This window comes from Diplotaxodon limnothrissa, linkage group LG8, assembly GCF_057381915.1.
Source record: "Diplotaxodon limnothrissa isolate DT_005_m linkage group LG8, D_limnothrissa_male_GT1.1, whole genome shotgun sequence".
NCBI classification, from domain to species: Eukaryota; Metazoa; Chordata; class Actinopteri; order Cichliformes; family Cichlidae; genus Diplotaxodon; species Diplotaxodon limnothrissa.
Genome location: NC_140603.1, coordinates 21,017,602 through 21,044,472, shown reverse-complemented (window position 1 = coordinate 21,044,472; position 26,871 = coordinate 21,017,602). Strand labels below are relative to the sequence as shown.

The 26,871-nt window shown below is 37.5% G+C and overlaps 1 protein-coding gene across 1 annotated transcript in view; it reads left to right on the top strand.

The window, feature by feature from the left end:
• The window catches only part of adamts14 (ADAM metallopeptidase with thrombospondin type 1 motif, 14), a 54,948-nt gene that overhangs the window by 23,777 nt on the left and 4,300 nt on the right, over positions 1 to 26,871 (top strand). The window contains exons 5-16 of the mRNA XM_085361475.1: positions 5,175 to 5,258; positions 11,153 to 11,309; positions 13,456 to 13,561; positions 18,850 to 18,993; positions 19,120 to 19,252; positions 19,489 to 19,602; positions 19,741 to 19,889; positions 22,777 to 22,949; positions 23,150 to 23,283; positions 24,089 to 24,212; positions 24,457 to 24,537; positions 26,687 to 26,850. Coding sequence (XP_085217601.1) covers positions 5,175 to 5,258; positions 11,153 to 11,309; positions 13,456 to 13,561; positions 18,850 to 18,993; positions 19,120 to 19,252; positions 19,489 to 19,602; positions 19,741 to 19,889; positions 22,777 to 22,949; positions 23,150 to 23,283; positions 24,089 to 24,212; positions 24,457 to 24,537; positions 26,687 to 26,850 — 1,563 coding nt within the window. The remainder of the gene's footprint in view (positions 1 to 5,174; positions 5,259 to 11,152; positions 11,310 to 13,455; positions 13,562 to 18,849; positions 18,994 to 19,119; positions 19,253 to 19,488; positions 19,603 to 19,740; positions 19,890 to 22,776; positions 22,950 to 23,149; positions 23,284 to 24,088; positions 24,213 to 24,456; positions 24,538 to 26,686; positions 26,851 to 26,871) is intronic.

The window sequence follows — 26,871 nt, the reverse complement described above, 5'->3', positions numbered from 1 at the left end:
ACACTGAACATTTTCTTGGAGATGAAAGAATTTGAGCCGTTTTTAACTCTCAGTGATGCCGCAGTGTTTGTTTGAGTTTGGGAACCAAAGAGGAGTCTGGACCCAGAAATGACTAATGACGTCAGACTTAAGAGGTGGATAGCTCTAGACTCTCCATGACCCTGAACTGGATAAGCTAAAAAAGTACATGGGTTGAACTGTTCCAGACCATGTGAGGTAATACAAAGGAAAGGCATTTCAATGCTTCCTTTATTACCTTCTTTACGGTACACAGGCCCATCCTTTATAAAGGTAAAGCAAATAATGCCACCTCATAATCCACAATGACGCACTATTCATGCCAAAACTTGTAGATAAATTTGGGAACTTCAATGACAGGCTGTTAAATCCACTGCTGAACTATTATTATTATGCTGCGGTGACGAAATCTGCTTCTCATGAAGTTGTGTTATGGGAAGGAGTCGACAAGGCCATATCTAGAAATGTATACATAAATCTCTCTCAGTTAATTCAGTTTGCATTAGTTATTTACAGATGGATGTAAAAAAAAAAACAAAAAAACTTTTTTCAGGTATCTGTACTTTAACCTTTTATTTTACTTTTCTGACAAATTTTTACTTCCTAAAATTTAACACAAATGTACTTTTACTTGTTTTCTTAATAAATTAATTTTTTAGCTAATGAGTTGTGGTCACGCTACTTTAGCTTCTATAGTTAATGCAACAGAAGAGCAGCAGGCACAAAAGCAGTGAAGTGGCAGGTAATCTCAAATGCAACATTTCTAATAGCTCGACAAATATCAGCAAATAGACAAAGTTTTTCTGTGCAGTGTGTCACACAGTGTGTCTGTTAGCTAACAGTTCAGCTGCTGGATTTCTAAGGGAGAGGAAAGAACTCAGAGACAGAGAAAAATGTATAAAAGTCAGGAAGGACACAAGTAGAAGAAGAGAGATTATTTTTAAAGGTAAGGACTTCTCAGTCATATGATAAACTGGACGTTTTAAAGCATACATGCAATCTCATCATTCAGTTGTATATGAAGTTAGGTTTTTTAAATATTGTGAATTATCCTGCACAACCAATTGAAATAGAACATTTTTCAGTTATGCAAAGGTTGCATAAACAACCTGAAAGCAACACTGGTTAGTTTGCAGTACTGTGAAGTTTACAGTGGTGCATTGTTTTGGACCGGTGGAGCAGCTGTGATGTTCATGGTCAATGTTAGAGGAACAGACATCAAATTAAATTTAAGCCAATGATGTGGATTAGATTCCGTCACTTAATTCCACCTTTATACTATTTTTATATTGTCCAGGTATTGGAAATCAGCTAATGTATTATAGCTTATTGTAACATCTGCTTACATCTGGTTGAATTCAGTTGGCTGAATCTAAGAGCAACAATACAGATGAGCTCATCTGTGCTGTTACCCAACTACTACGTTGGCAGATATAGACATATTTTTTAAGTTCTCTTGTGTGTTTCTATGCATTCTACATAACAGGTGTTCAAGATAATCTGATAATTACAATTTGAGTTTTAGTTAAATTGTTTCCATTTCTTTGTATTTATATTATTCCATTATGATATTAATATGACATAAAGTTCAATTTGCTTTTTCAATTTTACTTGAATAAACAAGGTTAATCAGTACTTCAACACACACAAGTACAAATCTGTACTTCTACTTATCCAATGAATGTGTGTACTTTTGCCACCTCTTGCTATGTCCATTGCTGTATTGCCAGGCTTTAGAGTTATCATATATAAAAGCAGAAGATAGACTGGGTTAATATGAGCAGGCAGGATGACAAACTAATGACATTATCACAAGCATTTCATTTTACTGTATAGACTATATTTCTTCCAATTTAAAATTACAGCCTTGGTAATGAATTGGTATTTTTCATGCTTCTGTTTTCACAGGCTCTTTTTCGCATGACTTGCATTAAACAACAAAGTTAAAAACATGCTGGATGAAGTAGCTTGTCCATCTCTGTGACACTGTCTTTTCAACATAGTAGACCCAGATCAATAACGTATCCAATCACATTTTTACGGAACCTGGTGTAAGTGGATTCTCTGCGTGCCACACTTCTTTATAAATTCTGTTTTGCACCTTTCCTTGACCCTGTCGCATTTTCTATTCAGATCGAGGAATAGCGATTAGGAAAAGTTTTTAGGAGATAACTTTTTTGGTTTATTGGACTACAGCAGAGGTAGGTAGATGGGGGACAGGTGAGGTGGGTGTGGCAGACTAGGGACTCAGAAGAGAATGGAAGTCTGAGGACATCTGGTGGGGGGATGGGGAGATACAGTGAAGCATGGACAGTAAACAGGGCTCAGAGTAAATCACTGATCAAGCCAATTAATACTTTCAGCTTTTAACTTTTAGTAAACCTATTAGACTATTTTGTATTGATGTTTTGGTACGCTCTAAAAAAACAAGATGTTCTTTAATTTAAGTGCCTCTGTCAGTGCGCCCCAGGGTGGCTGTGGCTACAATGTAGCTTGCCATCACCAGTGTATGAATGTGTGTGTGAATGGGTGGATGACTGGACGTGTAAAGTAAATACTGCTGTATTAAGTGAAAGAAATTTGAGAGGAAGACTCTTTGGGTTTAAATGATAAGAATTTCATGTGTAAATACAGAAATTTTTTGGGTAGCTCACTGCTCACTGTGTAATTATAAAACAAAAAGTTCTATTAATTTACAGAAAATCTGAAATTTCTATAGCAGTGAAAAAGCTATTTCATTGTTCATCTATTAGTACACTGGTGTGGTAATTCTGGATGTCTTCATTAGGAAAAGCTATAAAACTATGAAAATGAAGACACGTATTGTTAAGTTCTTAAGCCTTATATCTTATGCCTAGCTGTTGGAGATCATGCTAAACCTCGAATTTCCAGTTGACACTTTAAACAAACAGTTGATAAAAACAAAAGAGAAAATAGTCTCATTCAAGCCCACACAGCGCCTTGATTCTCAAGTGCAAATGACACCATCAGGGGCTATAATAACAATAATAATAATACATTTTATTTGAGGGCGCCTTTCAGAAACCCAAGGTCACCTTACAAAAAACACAATTAATAAAAGGAACAATAGTCATAAAATACATAAAATAAGTTAAAATTACAAAACAGAGCGTGACAACAGATAAAATCAGCATTAAAGCGAATAAGCCAGTTTAAACAGATGTGTTTTGAGCTGTGTCTTAAATACAGAGAGGGAGTCAATATACTTACACTCAGTGTTATTACAGTGGTGTGACAACCACATGCTGCACTCATATAATTACTATTAGTGGCCAACAGTAAGGCAGTTAAAGTGTGGCATGAGAATTTGTCAGATATTGTTCACTATTTTGGAATATTTGCTTTGTAACTACCTCTTGTTGATTAATAAAGCTAGATCGTGTGTAGAGCTGTCATGGGCTAAACAAAGAGGTACCTAACAACAGCAACAGAAACATTGGAAACCATATGAAAACAGTTGCAGGATGGTTAGAGACAGATGAATGAAAAAAAAAGTTCAATTAAGTCGTGTAGGGAGACGGGAAGTTGATGCGGTTTCATCTTTTCAATACAGTTTATCAAATAATCTCACAGACCTTCTCAGAGAAGTTGCATATAAAACATTTAGTATCAATACTTGGAAGGAAAAGGTACCTCCCAAAGAAGAGAGCCTACTTCGAGAAGGAAATCAAAATATATCTTAGATACTCTTCTTCGATGGTTTCATAAGGTAGCAATTTAGAATATTATAACTCGTATTAATGGTGATTACTGAATGCACTTGTTATGATGTCCTCTCATTTTGCACTGAGAAAATAGACGTGCATTTTGTGATTTTGGTCAAATCAGTTCAAAGTTTTAGGAGTATAAGAGTGTTCATTCTCAGGAAAATCTTACGTGAGGAAAGTGAAGCTACGTTATGCAAGCTTGTAACATAAAATACAAAATTTAATATGAGCCTGTGTCAACCACATGCTTTAAAAATCCAGTTTTAGACAGCTTTTTCCCTGAAGTCACATGGAGAAATATGAAGCCAAATTGCTTATTTTTTGATTGCAATCCAAAACTTAAATGAATCATGTATGGAAAAATAAATACCCGTTGTTTTGCTCTGAACTTAATTTATCCACCACAAAGCAAAGCAGATGGTTGACTTTATGAGGCCCGGAATGAGTGCTGACATGTAGCGACCATCTGATGAAAATAAAACACACTCGAGTGGAAATTGGACTTGGGTTTGAACGGGATCCTAGCTTGGTCCTGGGTTATGCATCTACATACCACAGCATTCTTACGAAGCCAAATAGCAGTCCACATATTTCTGGGTCAGGCTCCTTTGCCATTGCATAACAGCACTAGTTTCACTAAATAGTTGCCAGTCTTAATAACATATTTCATCATGATTCTAGGATTGTCGTAAGAGATTAAAAAATGGTTTGAGGACTCGCTGCTAGGCCCTGCACCTCAGACATAAAAAGGAGAACTGGTTGGATCAAGAGTTTTAGTGCAATTCAGTGGTTTAAAACAACTGTTTTCTTCTTGGTTTGTAAGATTTTAGATAGAGCAGGATGATTTCAAGGGAGGGGGGAAGTTTTTCACTTAATATTGATTTACTGATTAAACTTTATTATTTCCTAAAGGATTACTACAAACATTAATCTTCTCCTAAATGTTTTCCTAGCAGCCTGGAAAGGAGCAGCAGCAGCAGTTGTGGAGGCTGTTTCTATCAAAGTTATATTGTTTACCTGGCTTTAATTAAACTCAGCGGAAAGCATCAGTTTATGCATTTAAATAGTGTCACTTCACTTCCTTTCTTGACAGTTGTGACTCTGATTTGCATACTTAGAGCAGCCATAATTAAGTAATTAGTAATGCAGAGCAGTGAAGTTTCCCTCGGAAATTCCTGAAGCTAGAGCGAAAACTATCGTTCTGTAATGGTCAGTCGAAGGTCCTTTTCACACAACTTTTAGCTTTTAGCTTAATTTTATTCCTGCAGACTGTTTTTGTATTAAAGTTCTGGATTAAAAACCACCATGTTCATGATTGTATTATTGGCCTTTGGGTGCTCAACTTGATATCACAAGTCACTTTCATCAAAAGCACTCTATGCCCTTTGTCATTCAGATCACTGACACATGCTGTTAATTTCCTTTCAGGTTGATGAAATCTACCATGATGAATCTTTGGGGACGAACATCAACATTGTCCTTGTCCGCATGATAATGGTGGGGTACCGGCAGGTGAGCCATGCCACACAATTTGTGTCTGTGCAAGCAGCATTTCAAATGAGCTTTTAAGGTTTTTATACCACAGGGCTGGTGTAAAAGGCATATTCTCATTGTCTGAGCTGTCTGTGAATACACCTGTGATTTCAGCCTTTGTAATACTGCCTACAGGAAGCAAGATTTTTAACTGTGTTCAATTTTATTTGGAATAAAAACAAGAAGGGCTGAACTCACCACCATGACTCAAGAGAAAATAAGAGAAAGGCAGCAAACCCTTTTAGAATTTTCAGTGAAAAAAACATGTTTTACTGAATGCAGGCTCAAGTATTGTTATGGCCTGAAACCGTATTCAGTAGCACTCGACCTTATACCCAAAACTGGGAGGTAGAAGAGCAGGTGCTAAGAGAAGTTAATCCACTGATGTCTAAAATATCAGTCCTTTGTACAGATATGAGAGTGGTGTTATCTTTCTAAGTCCAAGCAGTGAGGTGAATAAGGATTTTTCCCATAATGTCAAACAAATTATTTAAATCTGAGTTCACAGTAGAGGCACCAAAGTAACAAGCTAACTTTAAGATGATATGGAAAGCTGAGTTTCATGCCTTGTGGCTTGGTTTCTACTTGGAAAAAGAGTTGTTTTGGGCCATTACTGCATATTCGACACAATAAAAAATTGAGATGGGTAAAGTGTAGGTTTGTCAAGAAGATATCATTTATGAGGATAAAAGAAAACACCACTACATGTAGCACAGCTTCCTTATTTTACACCAATTTTTAATTTTTTTTTTGTGCACACAACAAAAAAACAGATTTTTAGTGCAGAGTATTCTAACAATAGACTGGTTAAAACTAGAATGGCTCTAAGCGAGTGGATCCTTCCCCAAAGCCAGTGCCTTTATGCTGCAGTTTAAAAGAAAGGATCTGTTTGGTATCATATGATCTGATTTCTCTGAATAAGCTGATACTTCAACCAAGGAGAGAGCTAGGGCTTGTAAACATTTCTCTTTGTCTGTTTTAGATGATGCATTTGAAACTACCCGGTTGTATTTTGAAAAGCTTAGTGGATAGATGAAGCTTGGGGAAAAGAAGAACCTGTTACATTTCAATGCAGATCCAAATTATTTTAAATTGTTTTCTTTACAACTGTTAAACAGAGCAAGGCCATGGTTGAAATAAGCTCTGACTGCTCTTCTACTTTCTAGTACCTGTTAACTTGCTTATTAACTTATTTATAGCGACCGTGAATCTCTCCCAGCAATAATGATTGGTAATTCTGATTGAGTACATAATTTAAGTGAAGTTAAATTATGAAACTAACATAAAAAATGAGAGTTCATAGCTTTACTGCTCCACTAAACCGACTTGAAGTGTAGAATCGAATAATTGATTATACCCTATGTGGTCACGGGAGGAAAGTTCTTTTCATCAGATTTTTTTTTAATCCTACTTGTTTCTCTTCAACTTTCCTTTGGAGAGAAAAGAAAAAACCAGTTTTAGAAAAACAATCTTCTCAAGTATTTGAGTGACAGGAGAATCAGGAAGAGCAGTGAAGATGAAAAACAGTTGAGATTTATATATGCAGTAATTTATAAACTAAGCAAAGTTTTGTTTTGGAGCTTACAGCTGCTTTTTTGTTTCTTCTAGCTAACAACTTCTTAGGAAAAAAAGACGTACAGTGAGAAAAAGAGAAAAATATCAGTTTAAGATCATAAATTGGGGTCAGGCTGAGATGAAAGAAAGGCTGTTTCTCAGATGCTGAGTTTAACAAAACGTGTGCGAAAATAGTCGGTGTGATATTAGCATTTAATTGAGCTCAGTTGTCTGGTTAAAATAGATGTTTTTTGTATTTCTTTTGGGCAATACAGAACTGATTGCCTGATTATAAGAAAAGGTAACCTTAAGAAGCCCCCATTAAAACACTAAAGTTGATGCAAAAACATATTAAAGCCCAGTACTGGCACATACCATACATAAATAGTGAGGAAATAAATGAGTACATATTATATTAACATGATTGATGAAAGAAAGCGACGAATGAATATTGTACAAAAGCTCAGTCACTTTCACTTTTGCTCAGGCTTTCTTTAGTGTAATGAATGATTTAAATGTACTTGCACCATGTGGTAAATACTCACGTAACATATTAATAACATCGAATAAACAAGCAAAAAAAAAAAAAGCAAACTGGTCAATGCTAGCTGGTCAAATGATCTTCCATATCTTCAGTTTATAGAGTTGTACATCAGTATGTGTTTGTGTTTCTGTTCACCTCTCGCCACTTAATGCCAGTCTTGGCATATTTGCTCGTTATCAGCTGAACACATTATAATGAGGTATGAAATATCGTATATTATACATGTGGGGGCAGATGCTAGTGAGTCATTTGCTTTACGCACGTATCCATCTGTCCACAAGTGTCATATTACCTGCATGTCTGACTGATGCTGCTTGGAAACTGGGCATTTTTATTCAGCTTCTGTCTGTTTGTCAGAGCAGAGAGATGCTGTTTACCCAACACCAATTAGATGAGGTCCAACATGCTCTGTGTGTCACTGGCCCTGCTTGCAGCACCCACTCAGAAAATAAAGACAAAGTTTGGCCAGTTCCTCCTGGGTGCTTTCATTTCTCCTGGCCTCACATTGTGTGTGTCGGTGTGTGTAATAGTAGTAGGGTTATCAGTCTCCAGAGCAGTTCATCCAGAGCTGAATCTTATTGAGAAATTTTCTGTATATTTATGACACGAAATACAAACCACAATGCATTTATACTCCTTTACAGAAAAAACCCAAAACAAAACACTGGGGACACTGGCAAAAACAGAAACAGTGTTTTTTTTTACTGTGTTGGGCTGTCAGATCAGCCTCATTGGAGGGAAGGAACACCAAAGCCATCATTTCATGTTTTCATGATAATATTGGAGAAAATTGTTCAGTCAAGATTTTCATTTGGGTTATATTTGTTGGCCAACAAATGCAAGAACATATGATTCACAGTATATATTTTTTAATGATCTAACCAGCGAGTGACCTCTCGTGCCACATGGATGTGGGCAGTTTGACTCACAATAGAAAGGAGCCAGATGAGCTCATACTAGGTTTATCTAAATATCTTGATAGCATTTTTGACACGATGGTGTCAAGAAAGACAAATAAAATTACAACAATACAAAGAGTAACATCAGTGGCAACACTATTTTTAAATTGTCTAAACAACTGAAAAAATACAGTAACATAATAATTTGTTACATTACTGTCTGTCTGTTTGTGACTGCTGGTAGACGTAGCAGGTTGAATTATAAAATGTACAGAGCTTTACTTTCTGCTCAGATTCAGCCAAATGCTGCAACCTCAACAAGTAGTGCAAATGGATAATGATTCAAAGCATACTGCAAAAGCAACTGAAGAGTTTCTGAAGGTAAAGAAAGTGATAGTCTTCAATTGTCAAGTCAGTCTGTCTGATCTCAACCCAACAGAGCATGCTTTTCCAAATGCAGTGAATGCAGAGAGACCCAGAAACAAAGCTGGCAGCAGTAAAGAGACTTCAGGCAGTGATTGGCTACAAAGGTCTTGCTGAAGGTCTTTGGTCACATATTGTTTGTTTGATGTACAATTCATACTGGTGTCGTACAAGGCAAAAATACTAAAATTGTGTTTTGGTTCATTTAAAGGTACAGTGGGGCAAAAAAGTATTTAGTCAGCCACCGATTGTGCAAGTTCCCCCACTTAAAATGATGACAGAGGTCAGTAATTTGCACCAGAGGTACACTTCAACTGTGAGAGACAGAATGTGAAAAAAAAATCCATGAATCCACATGGTAGGATTTGTAAAGAATTTATTCGTAAATTAGGGTGGAAAATAAGTATTTGGTCACCTCAAACAAGGAAAATCTCTGGCTCTCACAGACCTGTAATGTCTTCTGTAAGAAGCTTTTCTGTCCCCCACTCGTTACCTGTATGAATGGCACCTGTTTGAACTCATCATCTGTATAAAAGACACCTGTCCACAGCCTCAAACAGTCAGACTCCAAACCCCGCCATGGCCAAGACCAAAGAGCTCTCGAAGGACACCAGGAAAAGTATTGTAGACCTGCACCAGACTGGGAAGAGTGAATCTACAATAGGCAAGCAGCTTGGTGTGAAAAAATCAACTGTGGGAGCAATCATCAGAAAATGGAAGACATACAAGACCACTGATAATCTCCCTCGATCTGGGGCTCCAAGCAAAATCTCATCCCGTGGGGTCAAAATGATCATGAGAACGGTGAGCAAAGATCCCAGGACCACACGGGGGGACCTGGTGAATGACCTGCAGAGAGCTGGGACCAAAGTAACAAAGGTCACCATCAGTAACACACTACAACGGCAGGGAATCAAATCCCGCAGTGCCAGACGTGTTCCGCTGCTGAAGCCAGTGCATGTCCAGGCCCGTCTGAAGTTTGCCAGAGAGCACATGGATGATACAGCAGAGGATTGGGAGAATGTCATGTGGTCAGATGAAACCAAAGTAGAACTTTTTGGTATAAACTCAACTCGTCGTGTTTGGAGGAAGAAGAATACTGAGTTGCATCCCAAGAACACCATACCTACTGTGAAGCATGGGGGTGGAAACATCATGCTATGGGGCTGTTTTTCTGCCAAGGGGACAGGACGACTGATCTGTGTTAAGGACAGAATGAATGGGGCCATGTATCGTGAGATTTTGAGCCAAAACCTCCTTCCATCAGTGAGAACTTTGAAGATGAAAGGAGGCTGGGTCTTCCAACATGACAATGATCCAAAACACACCGCCCGGGCAACAAAGGAGTGGCTCCGTAAGAAGCATTTGAAAGTCCTGGAGTGGCCTAGCCAGTCTCCAGACCTCAACCCCATAGAAAATCTGTGGCGGGAGTTGAAAGTCCGTGTTGCTCGGCGACAGCCCCAAAACATCACTGCTCTCGAGAAGATCTGCATGGAGGAATGGGCCAAAATACCAGCTACTGTGTGTGCAAACCTGGTAAAGACCTATAGTAAACGTTTGACCTCTGTTATTGCCAACAAAGGTTATGTTACAAAGTATTGAGTTGTATTTTTGTTATTGACCAAATACTTATTTTCCACCCTGATTTACGAATAAATTCTTTACAAATCCTACCATGTGGATTCATGGATTTTTTTTTCACATTCTGTCTCTCACAGTTGAAGTGTACCTCTGGTACAAATTACTGACCTCTGTCATCATTTTAGGTGGGGGAACTTGCACAATCGGTGGCTGACTAAATACTTTTTTGCCCCACTGTAGGTCTTTTTAAAAGTATATAGTTAGTGCAACACAGCTTGAATAGTGCTGTGTTTCTAGTGACATATTTCATAGCCTATCAAATAGAGTTGGTGGTATAGCCTGCTACTATTTCTGTCTAGTCGCTGGTAGACTTTTCTCAGCTACTGATCTCTTGAAATTTCTCATAAGTTGTTCAGTGTTGCAGACTCAGCTACTTCAGCTGCTAGTGAGCAGACAGGCTGTGTACCTGCCTGTGGGCTTGTGTTGTCTCAAGTTGTGTATCAACTAGAGGTTTGTTAGCCACTACAGCTCACGTTACAAGTTACAAACCTATTAATTGTTTCATAATCACTGGCAATTTAGCAAAAAGTAAAACTAATACCTGTAATCCTAAAGGTTCCCCTGTTTTTCTAACCAACATGTCCCTTTTTGTCCTCAAATGCACAAAAAATACAACTTATTTTCAGCTATTTTCTTTGACAGTTTTTCAAATGACAGTACATCTACTGCACTGATGTAAAGGTAAAAGGGTGATGAGTCTTCTTTCATCTTAGAAAGAACCTTAACCGTTGTTAAGGCGAACGGCAGGGTTACCCTCCTATTTATTTTTACAGTCTGCTAACGTTTTTTTCTTGGTCCTGTTCATTCTGCAGTCCATAAGCCTGATCGAACGTGGCAACCCATCTCGCAGCCTGGAGCAGGTGTGCCGATGGGCCAACACGCAGCAGCGCCGCGACCCTGACCATGCCGAGTACCATGATCACGCCATCTTCCTCACAAGGCAAGATTTTGGTCCCGCAGGTATGCAAGGTACTGTATTTTTCTCGATCGAGGCCTGTGCAGACTGAGTGCTGATATCTGCTTCCATTCACAAAGGGGTTGGCTTCAAGTCTTGCCCAGGTAAGGTTGCTGGAAATATAAAAGTGGGGGCTGCAGCTGAGGTCTTGAACCCAATTCCGGAAATGGCAACCTCATGAGAAAATAACTGCTGAGTTGTTTCCAAAACCTTGCTGACTTGACATTGATGCCACCCTGGAAAAATGAAAAGTTGAGATACTGAAGAAGGTTTTTGGCATGTAGAGAAAAAACAGAACATGTTTGTTAGTTTGCCAGTTATATAAACTAATTGTTCTTTTTTTTACTCAGTGACTGTTGGAAAGTTCAGTTTGAACTTTTCTGTACTTTCAGTAGATTATTGTCAATCCAAATATTACTGTACATGTATGCAGTCATTTTGCAGCAAATTTGTGCTATACATGTTGTTCTCCTAGTTTTATGCCTCACCATTTGTTTCTTCTTTTCAGTCCTTCAAAACAAAATTTGAAGTGAACAGCCAAACCTGCAGAAAACACTGGGTCCCGAATGAACAAACCTCTGTGCTTGCATGCACTCGATATCTTGCACTGACCTGTGTATATTTTTAACTTTTATAGAGCACGTGTCATGTTTCGAGGACAGCCTGGGGCTACCTGGTTTGCTTGTCACACCTCTAGGTGTTACCATAGCTGCAGTTGTGTTGTGTTCATAACAAACCTAGTTTCTATGATACCTTGAGCTAGGTTGGGCTGAACCCTGTGCTGCATCTCAGGGTCACAAGCAGACCTCACACATTCTTGTGAAAGTTTAGCGGTGAGATGGTAGATTTTGTGTCCAAACAAGTAATGGGCTGTTGGGTAAATAGAGTAAGTTAATGGAGCAACAGGAGATGCAGAAAGTTGTCTTAAATGGTGTCATTAGGTGATATTGAGTTTGCCACGTTTTAAAAATGTTACCGATTAAATCCTCTGAAAGTGTTTTTGATCTGGTCTCCTTGGCACCAAAAGATTTAACATGATGTTCCCAAGATGTTCAGTGTTTGAGTTTATCAACCAGATGGCGGACACCACCTCTCTCCTCAATCTTCACATCAGCCATAGAGAAACACTTTTTTTTTATTACTGTAGTAATTGCTGCACCTTTTTGCTTCAGTGTGCATAGCTCCAAATGGCCTTTCATGGGAATGTAATCAGCATTCTCCTGAATTCCTTTTATCTGCCTTTCAGATAAAGGGTCATGCTCCTCATCTGCTTTCATGTTTTGCAACTTCACTTTCAGTGTTAATATGTCCATTTTGTTTTCATTCATGAATAGAGCCTTTAGTCATTCTCTTCATAAAGGCATCGTCATCATGCTGTAGCTAAAGCTCACTCTGCTGTGACTGAAATAACCCACTGCAGACATTCAAATAACTTGACATGTACACATGGCTTTATCACCAGCTGTCTGCCTGCTGCATTTTCTGCTTTTTTACCTGCATGCCAAAAAAAACAGTCTTCTGATGGTCAGAAAGCATGGAAATTATCTGAAAGCTGTGGCAAAAAAGAAGGCCAGAATGGGCGTGCTTCTGATCCAAGCTGATTCGCACTAAGCTGAATTGCTGCACACCTCTTGATCGAGTTATGTTTGATGTCTGTGCTTTGCTTAAAAGTTTGTCGTCCTCGTGAGCTGTGTGAAATGTTGTGGTACCAACCAGGTGTCTGCTGGGTAATAATGATGGCAGGCTTCTGAAACTGCTTTGGGAGTTTCTTTATGTTTGATATGCAAGCTGTGTAGAGCTACTGCTGCTATTGAGGGATTTGCTAGAAGTATTTTACCTCGGTTCGTTCACCTTAAATGAATGAAAGTGCCACTGTGTGAATGTAGCCTACTCTGATAAATCACAATGTAAACACACAGATATGTGGGGCTTTTTTTTTCATTGAAAGAAGCTGAGCAATCACCATCACTCTCTTTATAACTCACACACACTCAAGAGCCAGTGTGACAGCCAGCTGCTCACCAAAAAGAGATTAAAACCTTCACAATGAATGCAATTACTCCATATTTAGAAATCTTTTTCCACTTCGTTGCACTGCATGAGAATGTCACCACTTTCATTCTTGATTATCAGGGCTGTGTGGTCTTTTGTGTCGCTCAGGGTATGCTCCAGTGACGGGGATGTGCCACCCACTGAGGAGCTGCACTCTGAACCATGAGGATGGCTTCTCCTCTGCCTTTGTGGTTGCTCATGAAACCGGCCATGTGTGAGTAATGCCCAGCAGGGCCACTCACAACATCTTTCTGTGTGCATTTAAGTTAATAGTTTTTGTGTGATTGTAGTTTGTGAACATAAACAGTGATCTGTTGTTGTGAAAAAGCATTTAATCTGATCTCCAGCTGCGTTTTACACATAAATATGAAAGCAGTATTTTTTTTAACATTGTGCTTTCTGTGCCTTTTGTGTAGACACAAAACATGAGAACGGGAAGAATTCATTTTTTGTGCTTAAGTTAACCTGTGGTTAACCAGTATATACTTTAACCATTATGCGATCAATACATCTACTCCTGCTGTCAAGGTCAATGGTTGCTAAGGTAGCAACAGGCTAAAAGTTACTGTAGCAACAGGCTGAATGTATTCAATAAATGTATGGAGCTGCTTATTAACAGTTATAGTGCTATACAAAAGTCTTTAGTAACCCCTCATAATATGTTGGAGGGAAAATGGAAAATAGGTGCACTGACTTATTGAAACACGTGAAAAAACGCAGACTCATGGAAAGTTAGTACAGCTTTAATGAGCTTTAAGATTAGTATTTGGCATTACCACCTTTATTGTTCAAAACAGACTCTTTTAGACAAACTCTTGTAAGAACACAGTGAATACATTTTTTTCTGTGTTCATAATTCCATAAATTTTAGATAGAGACTCCCCAACACCACAGATTAAAATGCCAAACCACGACAGAGCCTCCACTGTCTTTCACAGATGGTTCTTGACACTTGACACTCACCAATGAGCTTGTCACATGACATTTTGGAATGGGGATATTTATATTTTTTAACTTGAGCGTTTATTTGAGTGTTTCTCAGTTCAATAAATCTCTATTTATCTAAAGGGTATAAAAAAATAGTGAAGAAAACAAGCTTTTTTGCTTGATTTAATGAATAAAAATAACTGCAAGCAAACTAGTGACAAAGATACTTGGGCAGGTTGTCATATTATAGAACTATAGAAAATAGAGATGCACCAGGTGGAAGCTGTGGCTGAATATAGTATTCAAGAAATAGGAATGTAATATCTAAACGGTCTGTGCTCATTTGAGCCTCACATCTAATTGAATTAAATGTACAGTCGAGGCATGCAGTATGCTCACCACTTTTATGTGATAGACAAATCATACTATGACTTGTGAAGGCAAAACAGGATAAATGCTTGTGGTACATTTAAGTTAAGCACCAAAGACAAATGGTCAGGCACGACATTCTCATAATAAATCAGATAAAATACTGCAACTAATTATTTCTGCATTTGTGCGATTGAAATGAATTCGAAATGTGTGTGCAGTGACACCATTTGAAAGATTTGGCCGAAATAATTTTGAGTGAATATCCATATATGTTCTGGCAATTATTTCATGGTTTAGGATTCTTCCCATCCATCACACCACTGGGACAGGTCCTGTGTCATCTATTTGCTGGATTTCTTCCTATTTCTGAGAAAAACGACTTTCTGTTCCTCTGTTGCCACTTCCTCTTTAGTCTTCCACTTGTCCAGTTTCTTCAAATTTTTTAAGGACTCACTGCACACCATGCTGAAATATGCCAAGTTTTCAGTTAATAGTTCTTTGGGAACCTCTTGGTGCAAAAAATCCAGAAACTTTATGCCTGTCACACTGTGTCACTTTTGGCATTTTTGTAGATTCAGCTAAAAAAACAAAAAGGGGGAAAAATCATGTATTTTTGTAACTGGCTGCTAGTAACAAAGTGCCCAAGGACACAAGGTTTTTTCATATTTGATTTATTCGTAGGTCAGTGTCATGTGGCTTAACAAAAAAATAGACGAGCAAAAAACGAAAAAGGTCCTTAATGTGAATTAGGGGAGCGAACTGCATTCACAGCATTTATAACTGTGTCAGTGACTGAAAAACTTAATAAAACGGGGGAACACAGATGCTATAATAATAATGTGCAATGCTTTTTAAAATAATTTTAATAGTTTGAGTGCCAGGATCTTTTTTTAAATTTATTTATAATTTATTTATTTTTTAAATTTAAAACCAGACAGTTTAGATTGTCACATGATATATTTTCAGCAGATGGACTGACTCTGTCAAAAATCTCCTGAAACCCTCTCCACAGCTGACTCATCAACCAACAGGATATACAGGACTCTGCATGCAACAACGCATGACAAGAAAGCTCAGGATGAAAGTCTTCTTTGCTTTTTCATAACCTACCCATTAGAAAACATGTTAAAACCGAGCAATATATACATCATATATTTTACACTGTTAGTGTTTGATATTAAAATGTGATTGTTTTACTCAATTATTCATCATGACTCAGAATGTCAAGTTGTTTTTTAAAAAATTCAAACAATTTAGACGAGAATGGTTTGAATATATTTTGCCTGTTTCTTTTATCGAAAATGATTGATTGAAGTTTTATATTCTGCTTCAGTAAGTGGTTGAGGCGTGAGGCACGAGCCTATGAATGCAGAACTATTCTGCAACAGACATAGTCAGAGGTAGTTGGATTGGTGTCATTGCACCCTGCAGAGTTTTTAATTGCACCAGTTAATTGCAGGTGCAATTATCGTTGCTTTGCAAAACAACACCTGTAGAAAGTGAAACCCACTTGATTTCTTTTTTCTCTTTTGTTTTTCTTTGTATTTTCCTGCCAGAAGCAGTCAGATCTGAGCAGCATTTCGTCTGAAATACATTTATTTTTTGCATATGGGGCATGGATTTATTACACGGCAAAGCCTTTTATCAGATATGTTTAAAAACAACCTCTTGTTTTGAGTCCAAGTTTGCCTCTTTTTTAGTTTGACCTTAGTTAGTTTTACAGCATCGTTGTTTTTCTGCGATTCAAACACCTGCTGACCTCACAGCAGTCATCATGGGATAAGATCACATCTAATCATCTGCGACCTGTTTGTGTCTTCATGGCTGTGTGGGCTTATTTGTGGCCTCCTCAATCCAAACACATGAGAGCTAGCTGAAATGAAAGCTACACATTTCCAGTAGGTGTGAATATGAGTTTGCGCTCTGTAAAAGACTGGCAACCTCTCACTATATTCTCTTCCTTATGACCAGTGCACACAGGGACCAGCTTAAGCTTTTTGTGACTCTTTAATAAAGGTAATAGAAGTTAAATGAAAGAATATATTATATATCAAAAATATTGTTGTCACTGACAGCAGTAATATTGCCATGATATATTATTAGGTATTATTTTCAAACCCCTTAAAGGCAGTATTTCAGTTATTTGTTGGGAGCAAGACACAACTGATGTATTCTTAACTAACAGCTGAAGACTGTTCCTTTGGTTTTGTCCACTTGTCTTAAACTACATGTGGATATCCTGCTGTGATGCTGCATTTTCAGTGTTTCAATAACTCGTGAAAAAGAAGAAAAGAAGGCAATTATTTTGTTGGCATTCAAATACAGTGTCCACAAAGCTTCACCAACTTGATAGTTCAATTTAGAGCTTACCTCCCCTGTTAATCGAGCTTCTGTACTTTCTTACTGGAGGTTGGTGTTCCTGGAGCGCAGCTTTAATGAGGCTTGCAATTACTCTATATCAAATAAACAACAGTAAAAAAATTTAACATTTAAAAAGCACAGCTTCCATAAAAATGTCTAAGGGAATCATAAGTCCGATGCTGATAACCACCTGCACATGCACTCTCCTCTAATCTCACTTGTCCAGCATTTAGCCTGCTTTGACCATGCCTGTTTTTGTAAAGCATTATCTGTCCAGTTTCTATCAGTTAAGCCACTAACTTATCGCTCAAAGAAATATTTCAACATTTTAGAAAATAGTTTTTCTTTGTTGCATAATGTTAAAAGACAACATTTTGATTGTTTTTATGATAAATTTTTATCTACCACTGGCAGCCACCCCCATAACTTTATACAATAATCAAAGCGTATAAACAATATGGCTGTTTTATAGTTTCCAGGCAGCAGAGCTTCTAGGAGATTATTGGTTAGAGATTCTGGTGCAATAAAATAGCAAAGTGACATTTTTACACTTGTATGATTTAACTCTTACATACTGTTCACATTTTAATTCTTCACAGTATTGTCCCAGTCAGCTTTGCTGGGTCAAGAATTCTCTCATAAAAAGTGTTTGTTCCGCATTTTGAACTGCAAATCTATTCAGACGTATAAATATTCCATCTGACGTTAATAAACAGATGATTAATGAATTCATTTACAGCAGGGAGACCATAATTTTTTGATTTTACAGCATTTGTTTTAGTTGGGAAAACATCTACTATCACAAAATATCATGTCCTGTTTTACCCAAAACATAAAAACATAAAATAAACCTAACTATAACCTCTATGGGGACCTATGCAGTGGTTGTGGGAATACAGACAGTGTCAAGGTTCCCCTTGAGGTATTCCACCAAACAAAATAAAACATCAAAAATCACAGGAAAAAAAAAGAAAAAAACCCCACACGGAGACAGAGACAACACAGTATCGAGATTTCCTAAAACCACAAAAGTTTCTTAAGCAGACACACGGTGATAGATCTAAAATCCATCTGAATGGCTACAGTTCAAGTCAAATTTAACCCATAATATTGTCAATTCACAAAAACTTGTATAACTTGTATGTTATGGCATTTTTAATATTTTCATTTTAGGAAAAGTCATCAATTTTTAGGATAAAATAGTAAGATGTTTTTAATGCTATCAAATGTCAACAGTATGTAACAGTTTAATAAGTGCTGTAGCATTAGTGTGATAGTAGTGACTCAGTAATGTGTGTGTAGGCTGATTTTTTTTTCTACCTTTGGGAAAGAGCCTGTTGCTCTTGCCATTCTCCATGCAAATCTATATTTGCTGTCTGCTACCTGTACCTTCATAATTAGCATATAGACAAGTGAATTCAGATTTTATTCCATGTAAAGAATAATTAAAGAGTACTTGAAGTTATTTTTTAAATTGTTTAATTTGTAGACGTTAATGTTTTATAAATTGATGTGTTTGTTCTTCATCTATACTGACAGCTGTTATCCGAACTGCTTCAAATGTCACACGCGTATTGCTGGGGAACCTGCTGTGACTTAGATAAAATCGAACAAGCTTGTAATTTTGAAAAGAACTAAAAGAATTATGATAGCTGACAGTTTCCAAATTTCAATCAGTGTTTAGAAAGTGCAGAGGTGCAGTACACAACTCTGCTTACTCCTACACAATCCTGTTGTATTCGTAGTGCATAACAACAGAAAGAATTCAGAAAATATTGTTTGCTGTGACTTTATCTCTTGCCGTGATCACAATCTATGCTCTTCTGTGCTTTTGCCCTTCAGGTTGGGTATGGAGCATGATGGCCAAGGGAATCGTTGTGCTGATGAGACCAGCATGGGTAGCATCATGGCACCACTTGTCCAAGCAGCTTTTCACCGCTATCACTGGTCACGTTGCAGCAAGCAGGAGCTCAACAGATACATCCAGTATGTTTGCTCTTTGCACAGCTGTTGTGTAAATTAATTTGTTCCTTCTCTTTTCATATGTGGTCTGCTCCTGACCTCGCATTGCATATAACATTTATGTCCTTATTATTCTTATTGCTTCCTCAGCTCCTATGACTGCTTGCTGGATGATCCCTTTGAACATAAGTGGCCCAAGCTTCCTGAGCTCCCTGGAATAAATTATTCAATGGATGAACAGTGCCGCTTTGATTTTGGTGTTGGTTATAAAATGTGCACTGCTGTAAGTAAGCTTTGTGGCCCCAATATATATATATTTATTCATTTGAATTATTTATTTATTCTACCATATAATAACCACATAATTAAAATAATTAGAATAGTCAACAATTTTTAATCAGTATTTTTTAATGCTGCAAAGGAGTAAGTTCTGTTTTTTAACAGGGAAAAACTGTGTTTGCTTATCTATGTTTCCAAAAAGAATTAGTGCTCAGATTTGCTGTTTAATTGCTCATTTAGTTTCGAACCTACGACCCCTGCAAGCAGCTGTGGTGCAGCCACCCTGACAACCAGTACTTTTGTAAAACTAAAAAAGGTCCTCCTGTGGATGGAACAGAGTGTGCACCAGGAAAGGTAGGAAATGTCTCTGAATCATCTGTAATATGAGCAATATTTTCAGAGAAGCCAAATGTCATCAGTTTGGACTTGTTGACCTTTCTTTTCTTCTTCCTTTCCACCTGTCTCTCATTTTTAATGGACACTGATTTTCAGTGGTGCTTCAAGGGTCATTGCATCTGGCGAACCAGCCAGGAGCCTCAGGGCCATGATGGAAGTTGGAGTTCCTGGTCAAAGTTTGGCTCTTGCTCCAGAACATGTGGAGGTGGAATTCGCTCCCGCAGCAGACTGTGCAACAATCCTCCGTGAGTGCTACAGCAACAAGGAAGCTGAATCTATGTCGCAAAACTAAGAAAAAAACAGAAAATAAAACAGCTATACAGATAGTGAAAAAATAGTATTTGATCACACAGTATCATCAGTATCAGTATTCATCTAAAAGATGTTAATGTACTATATAAGTGTAAATGAAGAGCTTCAGGGACGTTTTTTTAATCCAGTCCTGGGTTTGTTAAGCTTGACTTAGATTTGGTTTCATTAATTTATTTATAAAACTATAAAAACCTCATACTGCGTTTATACTATTAATGAAGAGAAAGGTCAAAGTGAGGTGTTATGATGGTGTAATAGAATTAAATGTGATTTCATTGTATTTTAACAGTGTAACTTTAACAACAACAGCTGTTTACAGGAAAGAAGAAATATTATAATGTAAGTAATTTTAAGTAGTACAGAAGTTAAGTGGTGCATTTTACAGGAAAGGAGACACAAAAGATAATGAAAATGATTTTAAGGAGGATGTAAGTCATTTTAACTAGAGTAAAAAACTTACAATAATTATGATTGCATCTCTAATACTACGCGTTGTTTGTTGAAGTTAAATTTTGAAGTGTCAGCTTTCACATTCTGGCCATTACCGTTTTAGGATTTTCTTTGTTTGTTTGTTTTTAATCAGAAACAAAGAAAGGAATTACACATACTCGATGCTAATGCAGTATCAGCTTGTAAAAGACAAGGCAGCCAAACCCTAAAACAGGCTCTCATGCCCTATTTTATTGTATATTTTATTTAAATGGGATCATGACTTACAGAATGAACAAAGCTTGTACGCAACCTGTTATATTAAAAAAATCTAACTTTCGGTAAATCAAACTAGTGTTTGCTGAGACCATAGAGCATATCTAACATACAGTAGCAGTCACTGCCACCTTATTTCTTTTTGCAGCCAGAGCTCTTTGCCCCCAGCTGGTTATTAGAAATAATGTATTTACTCATTACCCAACAGAAACACTGATTTTTCCAGCTGAGGTTAGCTGACATAATCAGTGACTGCATTCCATTTAGGTTTTCATTTTACTGAGATCTCAGAATCAGAATCAAAATCATTATTGTCATTAAAGCAATGAAACTTTTAACAGTGAAATTGAGGTGCAATTTTCTCAGTGGACAGATTTGATCTGCTCTGCAATGTGTTTTAATTTTAGATAAGATTTAAGTGTGCAGATTCTTTTGTTGATGTTCTTTCATTAACTGTAATAAAGACACATTCCTAACCAACTTTAAGGCTAAAATCAGATGACCTGTTCACGCGTAATGCACTCTGTGTTGGCCTTTTGTGTAAATTACATAGGAACTAGTCTGGAATTTTAAATCTGGAGTTTGGGAGTAAATTAAATCATCCATGTAAACTCAAAAAGTTTACATGGATGATCCTTTTTCGAGAGTGCAACATGTGATTCGCATGATACAAAAGCAAAAGGTAAAAACTAAAGGAAATTGCAGATAATAACAAGACAGCTTCAACTTCAAAAAATTTACTTTCTTTTTTTCTTATACTCAACTGGTAGAAAAGTTGTCACTCAGTGCTTTAATCAGAGCTTGTCAGTAAAGCAGATTGATTTCTTGCATGAACTGCACAACAACATACCGTGACAAATAGTATGTAGGCCATAATGTAGTCTGCTGATATATGGGATTGATTAGCACAACAGACAGTTTGATTTTCCATTGCAGGAAAGGTACTGGTGTAAATCGTGACATTATTTACAGCATGATGTTTCAGTTAGAGATTTCTGACATTGTTGTCCCCTTAGATATAGTTCTGGCTCATTGGGGCTCATTGAATGAATTGGAGGTGTTCTTACAGGTGTTCTGACATCAGTAACTCAAACCTCTGGCAAATTAAACTTTTACAATAAAAGACAATAACTGTACAAATAGCACTGAAGTGTTAATGGTTAGTTGTATGCAAACATCTGGATACCCTTGAGAAAATAATATCTTGTTAACTTAAGATGTGAAAATCTGTCTTTCATTAAAAGTCAGTGCACTATTACTTATTATGTTTAGATGAAATGAAAATAAATTAACTTTGTGGACCTGGCTGAGGATTTGTAAGTCAATCCCACTGATGTGCGACAGCCAATTGCACTGGAAACTGGAAAGTTTCCTGCAGTCCTTCCAGAAAGTCAAACAGAAAAGTGATTTTTAGCATGTTGTGTGTTCAGAACAACATGGTACAGCATCATTGGCTTCTTATTGTGTTTTTTTTGAGCAGTTCCTGAGCAATTTGTGGTGGGGTGTGCATGCTATAGGAAGCTATATGAATTATTATTATAACATTTTGTAGTTGTGTGCTGTGATATCAGCGACAGAGCATGTTATGCTAAGTATTCACCTTTTGGGTTCCTAAACGTTTGTGCCTGGAACATTTTTAATTTTTTTAAAAATGTTTTAAAGATTTCAACACGTTTCTTTTTAATGTTTCTTGGCTAAAGTGATTTTATTTGTATTGTTTGACTTGAAAAAAACAAACAAAAGCAAAGTGTCTATTCTAGGTCAAAAATTTGCATACAGCTTTGGTGTATTACAATTTCAATTACAGAATTCAAACATATTCTTTAGGCTTTTTTAAATATCCATATTCTTTTTTAAAGCTAGGAGGATGGATCAGGTTTCAAATATTTAATAGTAATACACTTACAAATGATTTTAGCCTAAGGAGCTTGGACAGAAAAGCGTCTGGAATTCTTTAAGTTGCTTGAAGATGTTTCCTCTCATATAAGAAGCTTCTTCAGTTACAGACTAATTTTAGTCTTGTTCAATTACAGCCCAAAAAAAATGACATTTGAATCTTTGGGAACATTATGAAGGAAGTTTGCTCAACAGCATCATGTTTTTGTCCTTGATCAGACCTGCCTACGGTGGTAGAGATTGCCCCGGGTCTGCGTTTGACTACCAGATGTGCAACACAGAGGAGTGTGCAGGCCCTTACGAGGACTTCCGTGCTCAGCAGTGCGTCCAGAGAAGCAACAAATACCATAAAAACATCAAGCACACCTGGCTGCCTTATGAGCACCCAGATGGTAAGAGCTGGCTCTCCGCTTCATTGGTGAGCTTGAAAGTTTTCTGCACAGCAGCAAGAGGACAGATGGTAGTTGCATTAGCAGCTTTTCACAGGAACATTAAGAGTCATGGAGGTGTTATCAGACTGTCAGAGCTTGCGGATGTCTTTATCACATTTGATAATCAGGGTGTGTATGAATGTGTTTTCATGTGCTTTCAGAGGCCCGTAAATGTGAGCTGAGCTGTCAGTCAAAGGAAACGGGAGAGGTGGTATCTATGAACCAGGTGATGCATGATGGGACTAGATGCAGCTACTTAGACCCATTCAGTGTTTGCGCTCGAGGAGAGTGCCTGGTAAGCGTTTGCTCAAAAACATAAACTTTGACATATTTAAGACATAATGAGATAATCAGGCACGTCTTGTGGTTTATACTACAACACACAAAAAAGTCAGTGACCTTAAGTCTTCAGACTTTGCATTTATATCATTTTGCACTGGGAAGGTCGGTCATCCAAGATACAATTAGCAGTAAGCTGTTTACATTTTAAATTAAATGGAATAGATTTTGTCTTAGGGTTTGAAATTCATAATTGGCAAATTTTTGAGAGTATTTTGCCTTTTTTAACAATAGTTTCTAAAGTACACTATCAATTTTAAAATAAAGAAATTAAACGCTATATATAAGAGCAATTTTATTCTGTTTTCACACCTCAAAATAAATCCTATGTTTTATTAATGCACTATCTATGCATTGCTTTACACCAGAGGTCACACTGCTGTGACCTTTAGTAGATTCTATTTTAATGATGGCAATGTTGTTTAAAATTATATATAGATATTTAATTACTGAAGTGTAAGTGAATTGAATAGAATACATCACCTTTTGCCCCTTGACATGGTATTTATTTTGGCTCCATTTTCACCTTAGGCCCAGTGTGGCAGCGTTGTAGAGAAGACAGTCAGTGTTTTGGTTACTCTTTTGTTATGTCTAGACATGTTTCCAATATGCAGTATATTTTACAAGGCACCGTCCAAATCAGACATGTGCTTTGTCCTTCCGTGGCATCATTCTCCCAGCAAAACAATCTGCGTCTCTGTAAAAGTCAGTCACAGTGTTCCACTGATGTGATTGACTGGCTGTGCCTTTTCTCCTTACAGCATGTAGGCTGTGACAAGGAAGTTGGGTCTTACAAGGAAGAGGATAAATGTGGAGTTTGTGAAGGAGACAACTCTCACTGCCGCACTGTGAAGCTGACACTCACCAAGACCCCTAAAAAGAACGGTAACTATCAACTGCAGGGGCAGGACAGCCGTGAAATGGATGTTAACCCTTAGCTAAGAATGAATTTAATGACTAGTTCTTCTATATTTTAGCCACAGTCTACCTATGTACCAGCCTTTATCATCAATCAAAACCCTGTCTTATTATCTTGATTTAGAAATAATTGGCTTCTTTAGAGCCCCCCAAAAATACAACTTGTTTAAAGTGCCGGGCTAAACTGTGCTCTTTCTTTTTGCCTTGTTAGGAATGCTGAAAATGTTTGACATCCCAATAGGGGCCCGCCACATAGTCATTGAGGAGAACGAGACCTCCCCTCATATAATTGGTGAGTGCGTCCCACATTTTTGTCATGTGTGGAAACATCTGATGCTTTTGACTGAAAATAATAGGGCTGGTTTGTGAACAGAATTAGAAGTCAAGGGGTTTGTAAACCAGATTGCAACATATTTTCTTAATAAGAAAGAGATTTCAGAGTCAGCTCACAGAAAGTATCTGAGGTTTCTTTGATGGAAGTAAAATTTACAGAATAGTGATTAAGTGAATAAGGGGGGAATTATTAGGAATAATATGACCTAATAGCATCTTATAGAAACTTTATAGGGATTTTATAGGTTTTGCAGACAACTTCACGATCTATAGTGAGAGCGGTGTGCAGGTGGATGAGCCTAGAGAGGTGGAGGTATGTGCTGGACAGAAGAGGAAAGAAAGTCAGCAGAAGCAAAACAGAATACATGCATATGAAGGAGAAAGAGGCAAGAGTAACAATGAAACTGCAAGGAACAGATGTAGTGAAGGTGGATAAGTTTAAATACGTGGGTTTAAACATACAGTGCAATGGACAGTACACAAGAGAGGTGGAAAAAAGAGCGTAGGGTGGGTGGACTGGGTGGAAATGAGTGTCAGGCGTGATGTGTGAGAATAGGAGAATTTTCACTGGGAGTGACTTGGAGAGATGGGATTAGAAATAAGTGCACCAAAGGAACAGCTCAGGTTGAGTGGTTGGAGGTGAAGTTAAAGAGGCAAGGCTGAGATTGTATGGACATGTGCAGAGGAAGGGTGTGAATATATGGAGCTGTCACACAGGAGTAAAAGAGCAAAGAGCACAAAGAAGATTCATGGATGCAGTAAAAGAAGATATGCAACGTGCTGATGTGTCAGAAGAGAATGCTACAATGAGATGGAGGAAGATGATCTGGCGTAGCGACCCCTAAAAGAAGAAGGACTTTATTTTTGTTTGTGCAAGTTTAATAACACTTATGCATCAGGAACTACAAAATGTTATAATAATAATTCATATAGCTTCCTATAGCATGCACACCCCACCACAAATTGCTCAGGAACTGCTCAGAAAACACAATAAGAAGCCAATGATGCTGTACCAGCCTCAGACTCTTTGGATTCTCTGTCTAGTCAAGCATCTGCTTCCAACTTCCTGGTACCAGACACAACAGGACACCCCATAGTTCATGTGCTGGTGATCTTGTGACTCAGATATGTTTTGGTGGCACAAGTGTAATGAGAGCATAGTTAGGGAGTTGGTTTTACTGTTGTTTCCCCATTTGTAAATATCCTGCTTCTGTTTTGCCCTCTGCTTCTGTAGCCTACCACATGAAATAGCATGTTTATCCATTTTTAGGGACTATGTTTAGTGAACCTCAGGAGGAGTTTGAGATGTTTCTCTTTAAAGTTTTTTTTTTTTTTTTTACATTTTTATAAACAATGTTTTGACATCGACTGCCTTAGAGATTAAAGATCTTGACTCCACATTTTTGAAAGAGCAAACTTCAAACTTTGAAGAGCAAATTTTGGAGTTTTAAAAGCCCATTTGATGTTTCGAAATGTACATTTTAAAATTAAATATGACATTAAAGAGAATGGCAGGAGACTCAGCTCTACTGACATTAATATATGTTAAGAGGAGGATCAGACACTACTTATAGATAAACTTTGGCAGGAAAAAGTGTATTTCTTATAGTGAAATATAAAGTGCAATTAGCACAGCTGACAGGTCACATCGTAGGTGCAACTCCAGTGATGTGAAAACAGCAGATGTTTTTTTTATGCCTTACTTCAAAGCGAATGACTTTCAAATTGCTTGCATGCAGTTTACAGTGTGAAGCTCTATGTGAAAAAGGAGGACACTCTGAAATGTCTTCAGTTATGGAGACAAAATAACAGAGTAATCATTTTTTTTATCCTAGTATGAGCTTTGGGGTGACTGATGAGTCAGGTTCAAACAGCTTTCAGCCAAGCCAACCATCTTCCTTTTTGGGCCACTCGTCTCTCCTCTGACAAAACAAAACACAAGTTGGAAGAACTGGTGTCAGAAAGCCACAATGGCATATTGACACATTCTCTGCTTAGAGCAAACTTTCTGTGATGGGAATGGATTAATCCCAACTTTGAATTTGTACATCCCTTCCCTTGGACTTCCTTCTGCCTCCATAAAATATCTGTTTCTTCATTACTGACAGCTGTGAAGAATCAAGTAACTGGAAACTTCATACTGAATGAAAAAAGTGAAGATGCCAAATCAAAGACCTTCATTGAAAATGGTTTACAGTGGGAGTATTCCATTGAGGGTGAGAGGGAGACATTGAAAACAACTGGCCCTCTGCATGAAGGGATCATAGTCCTGGTGAGTGTATCAAGTAAATTT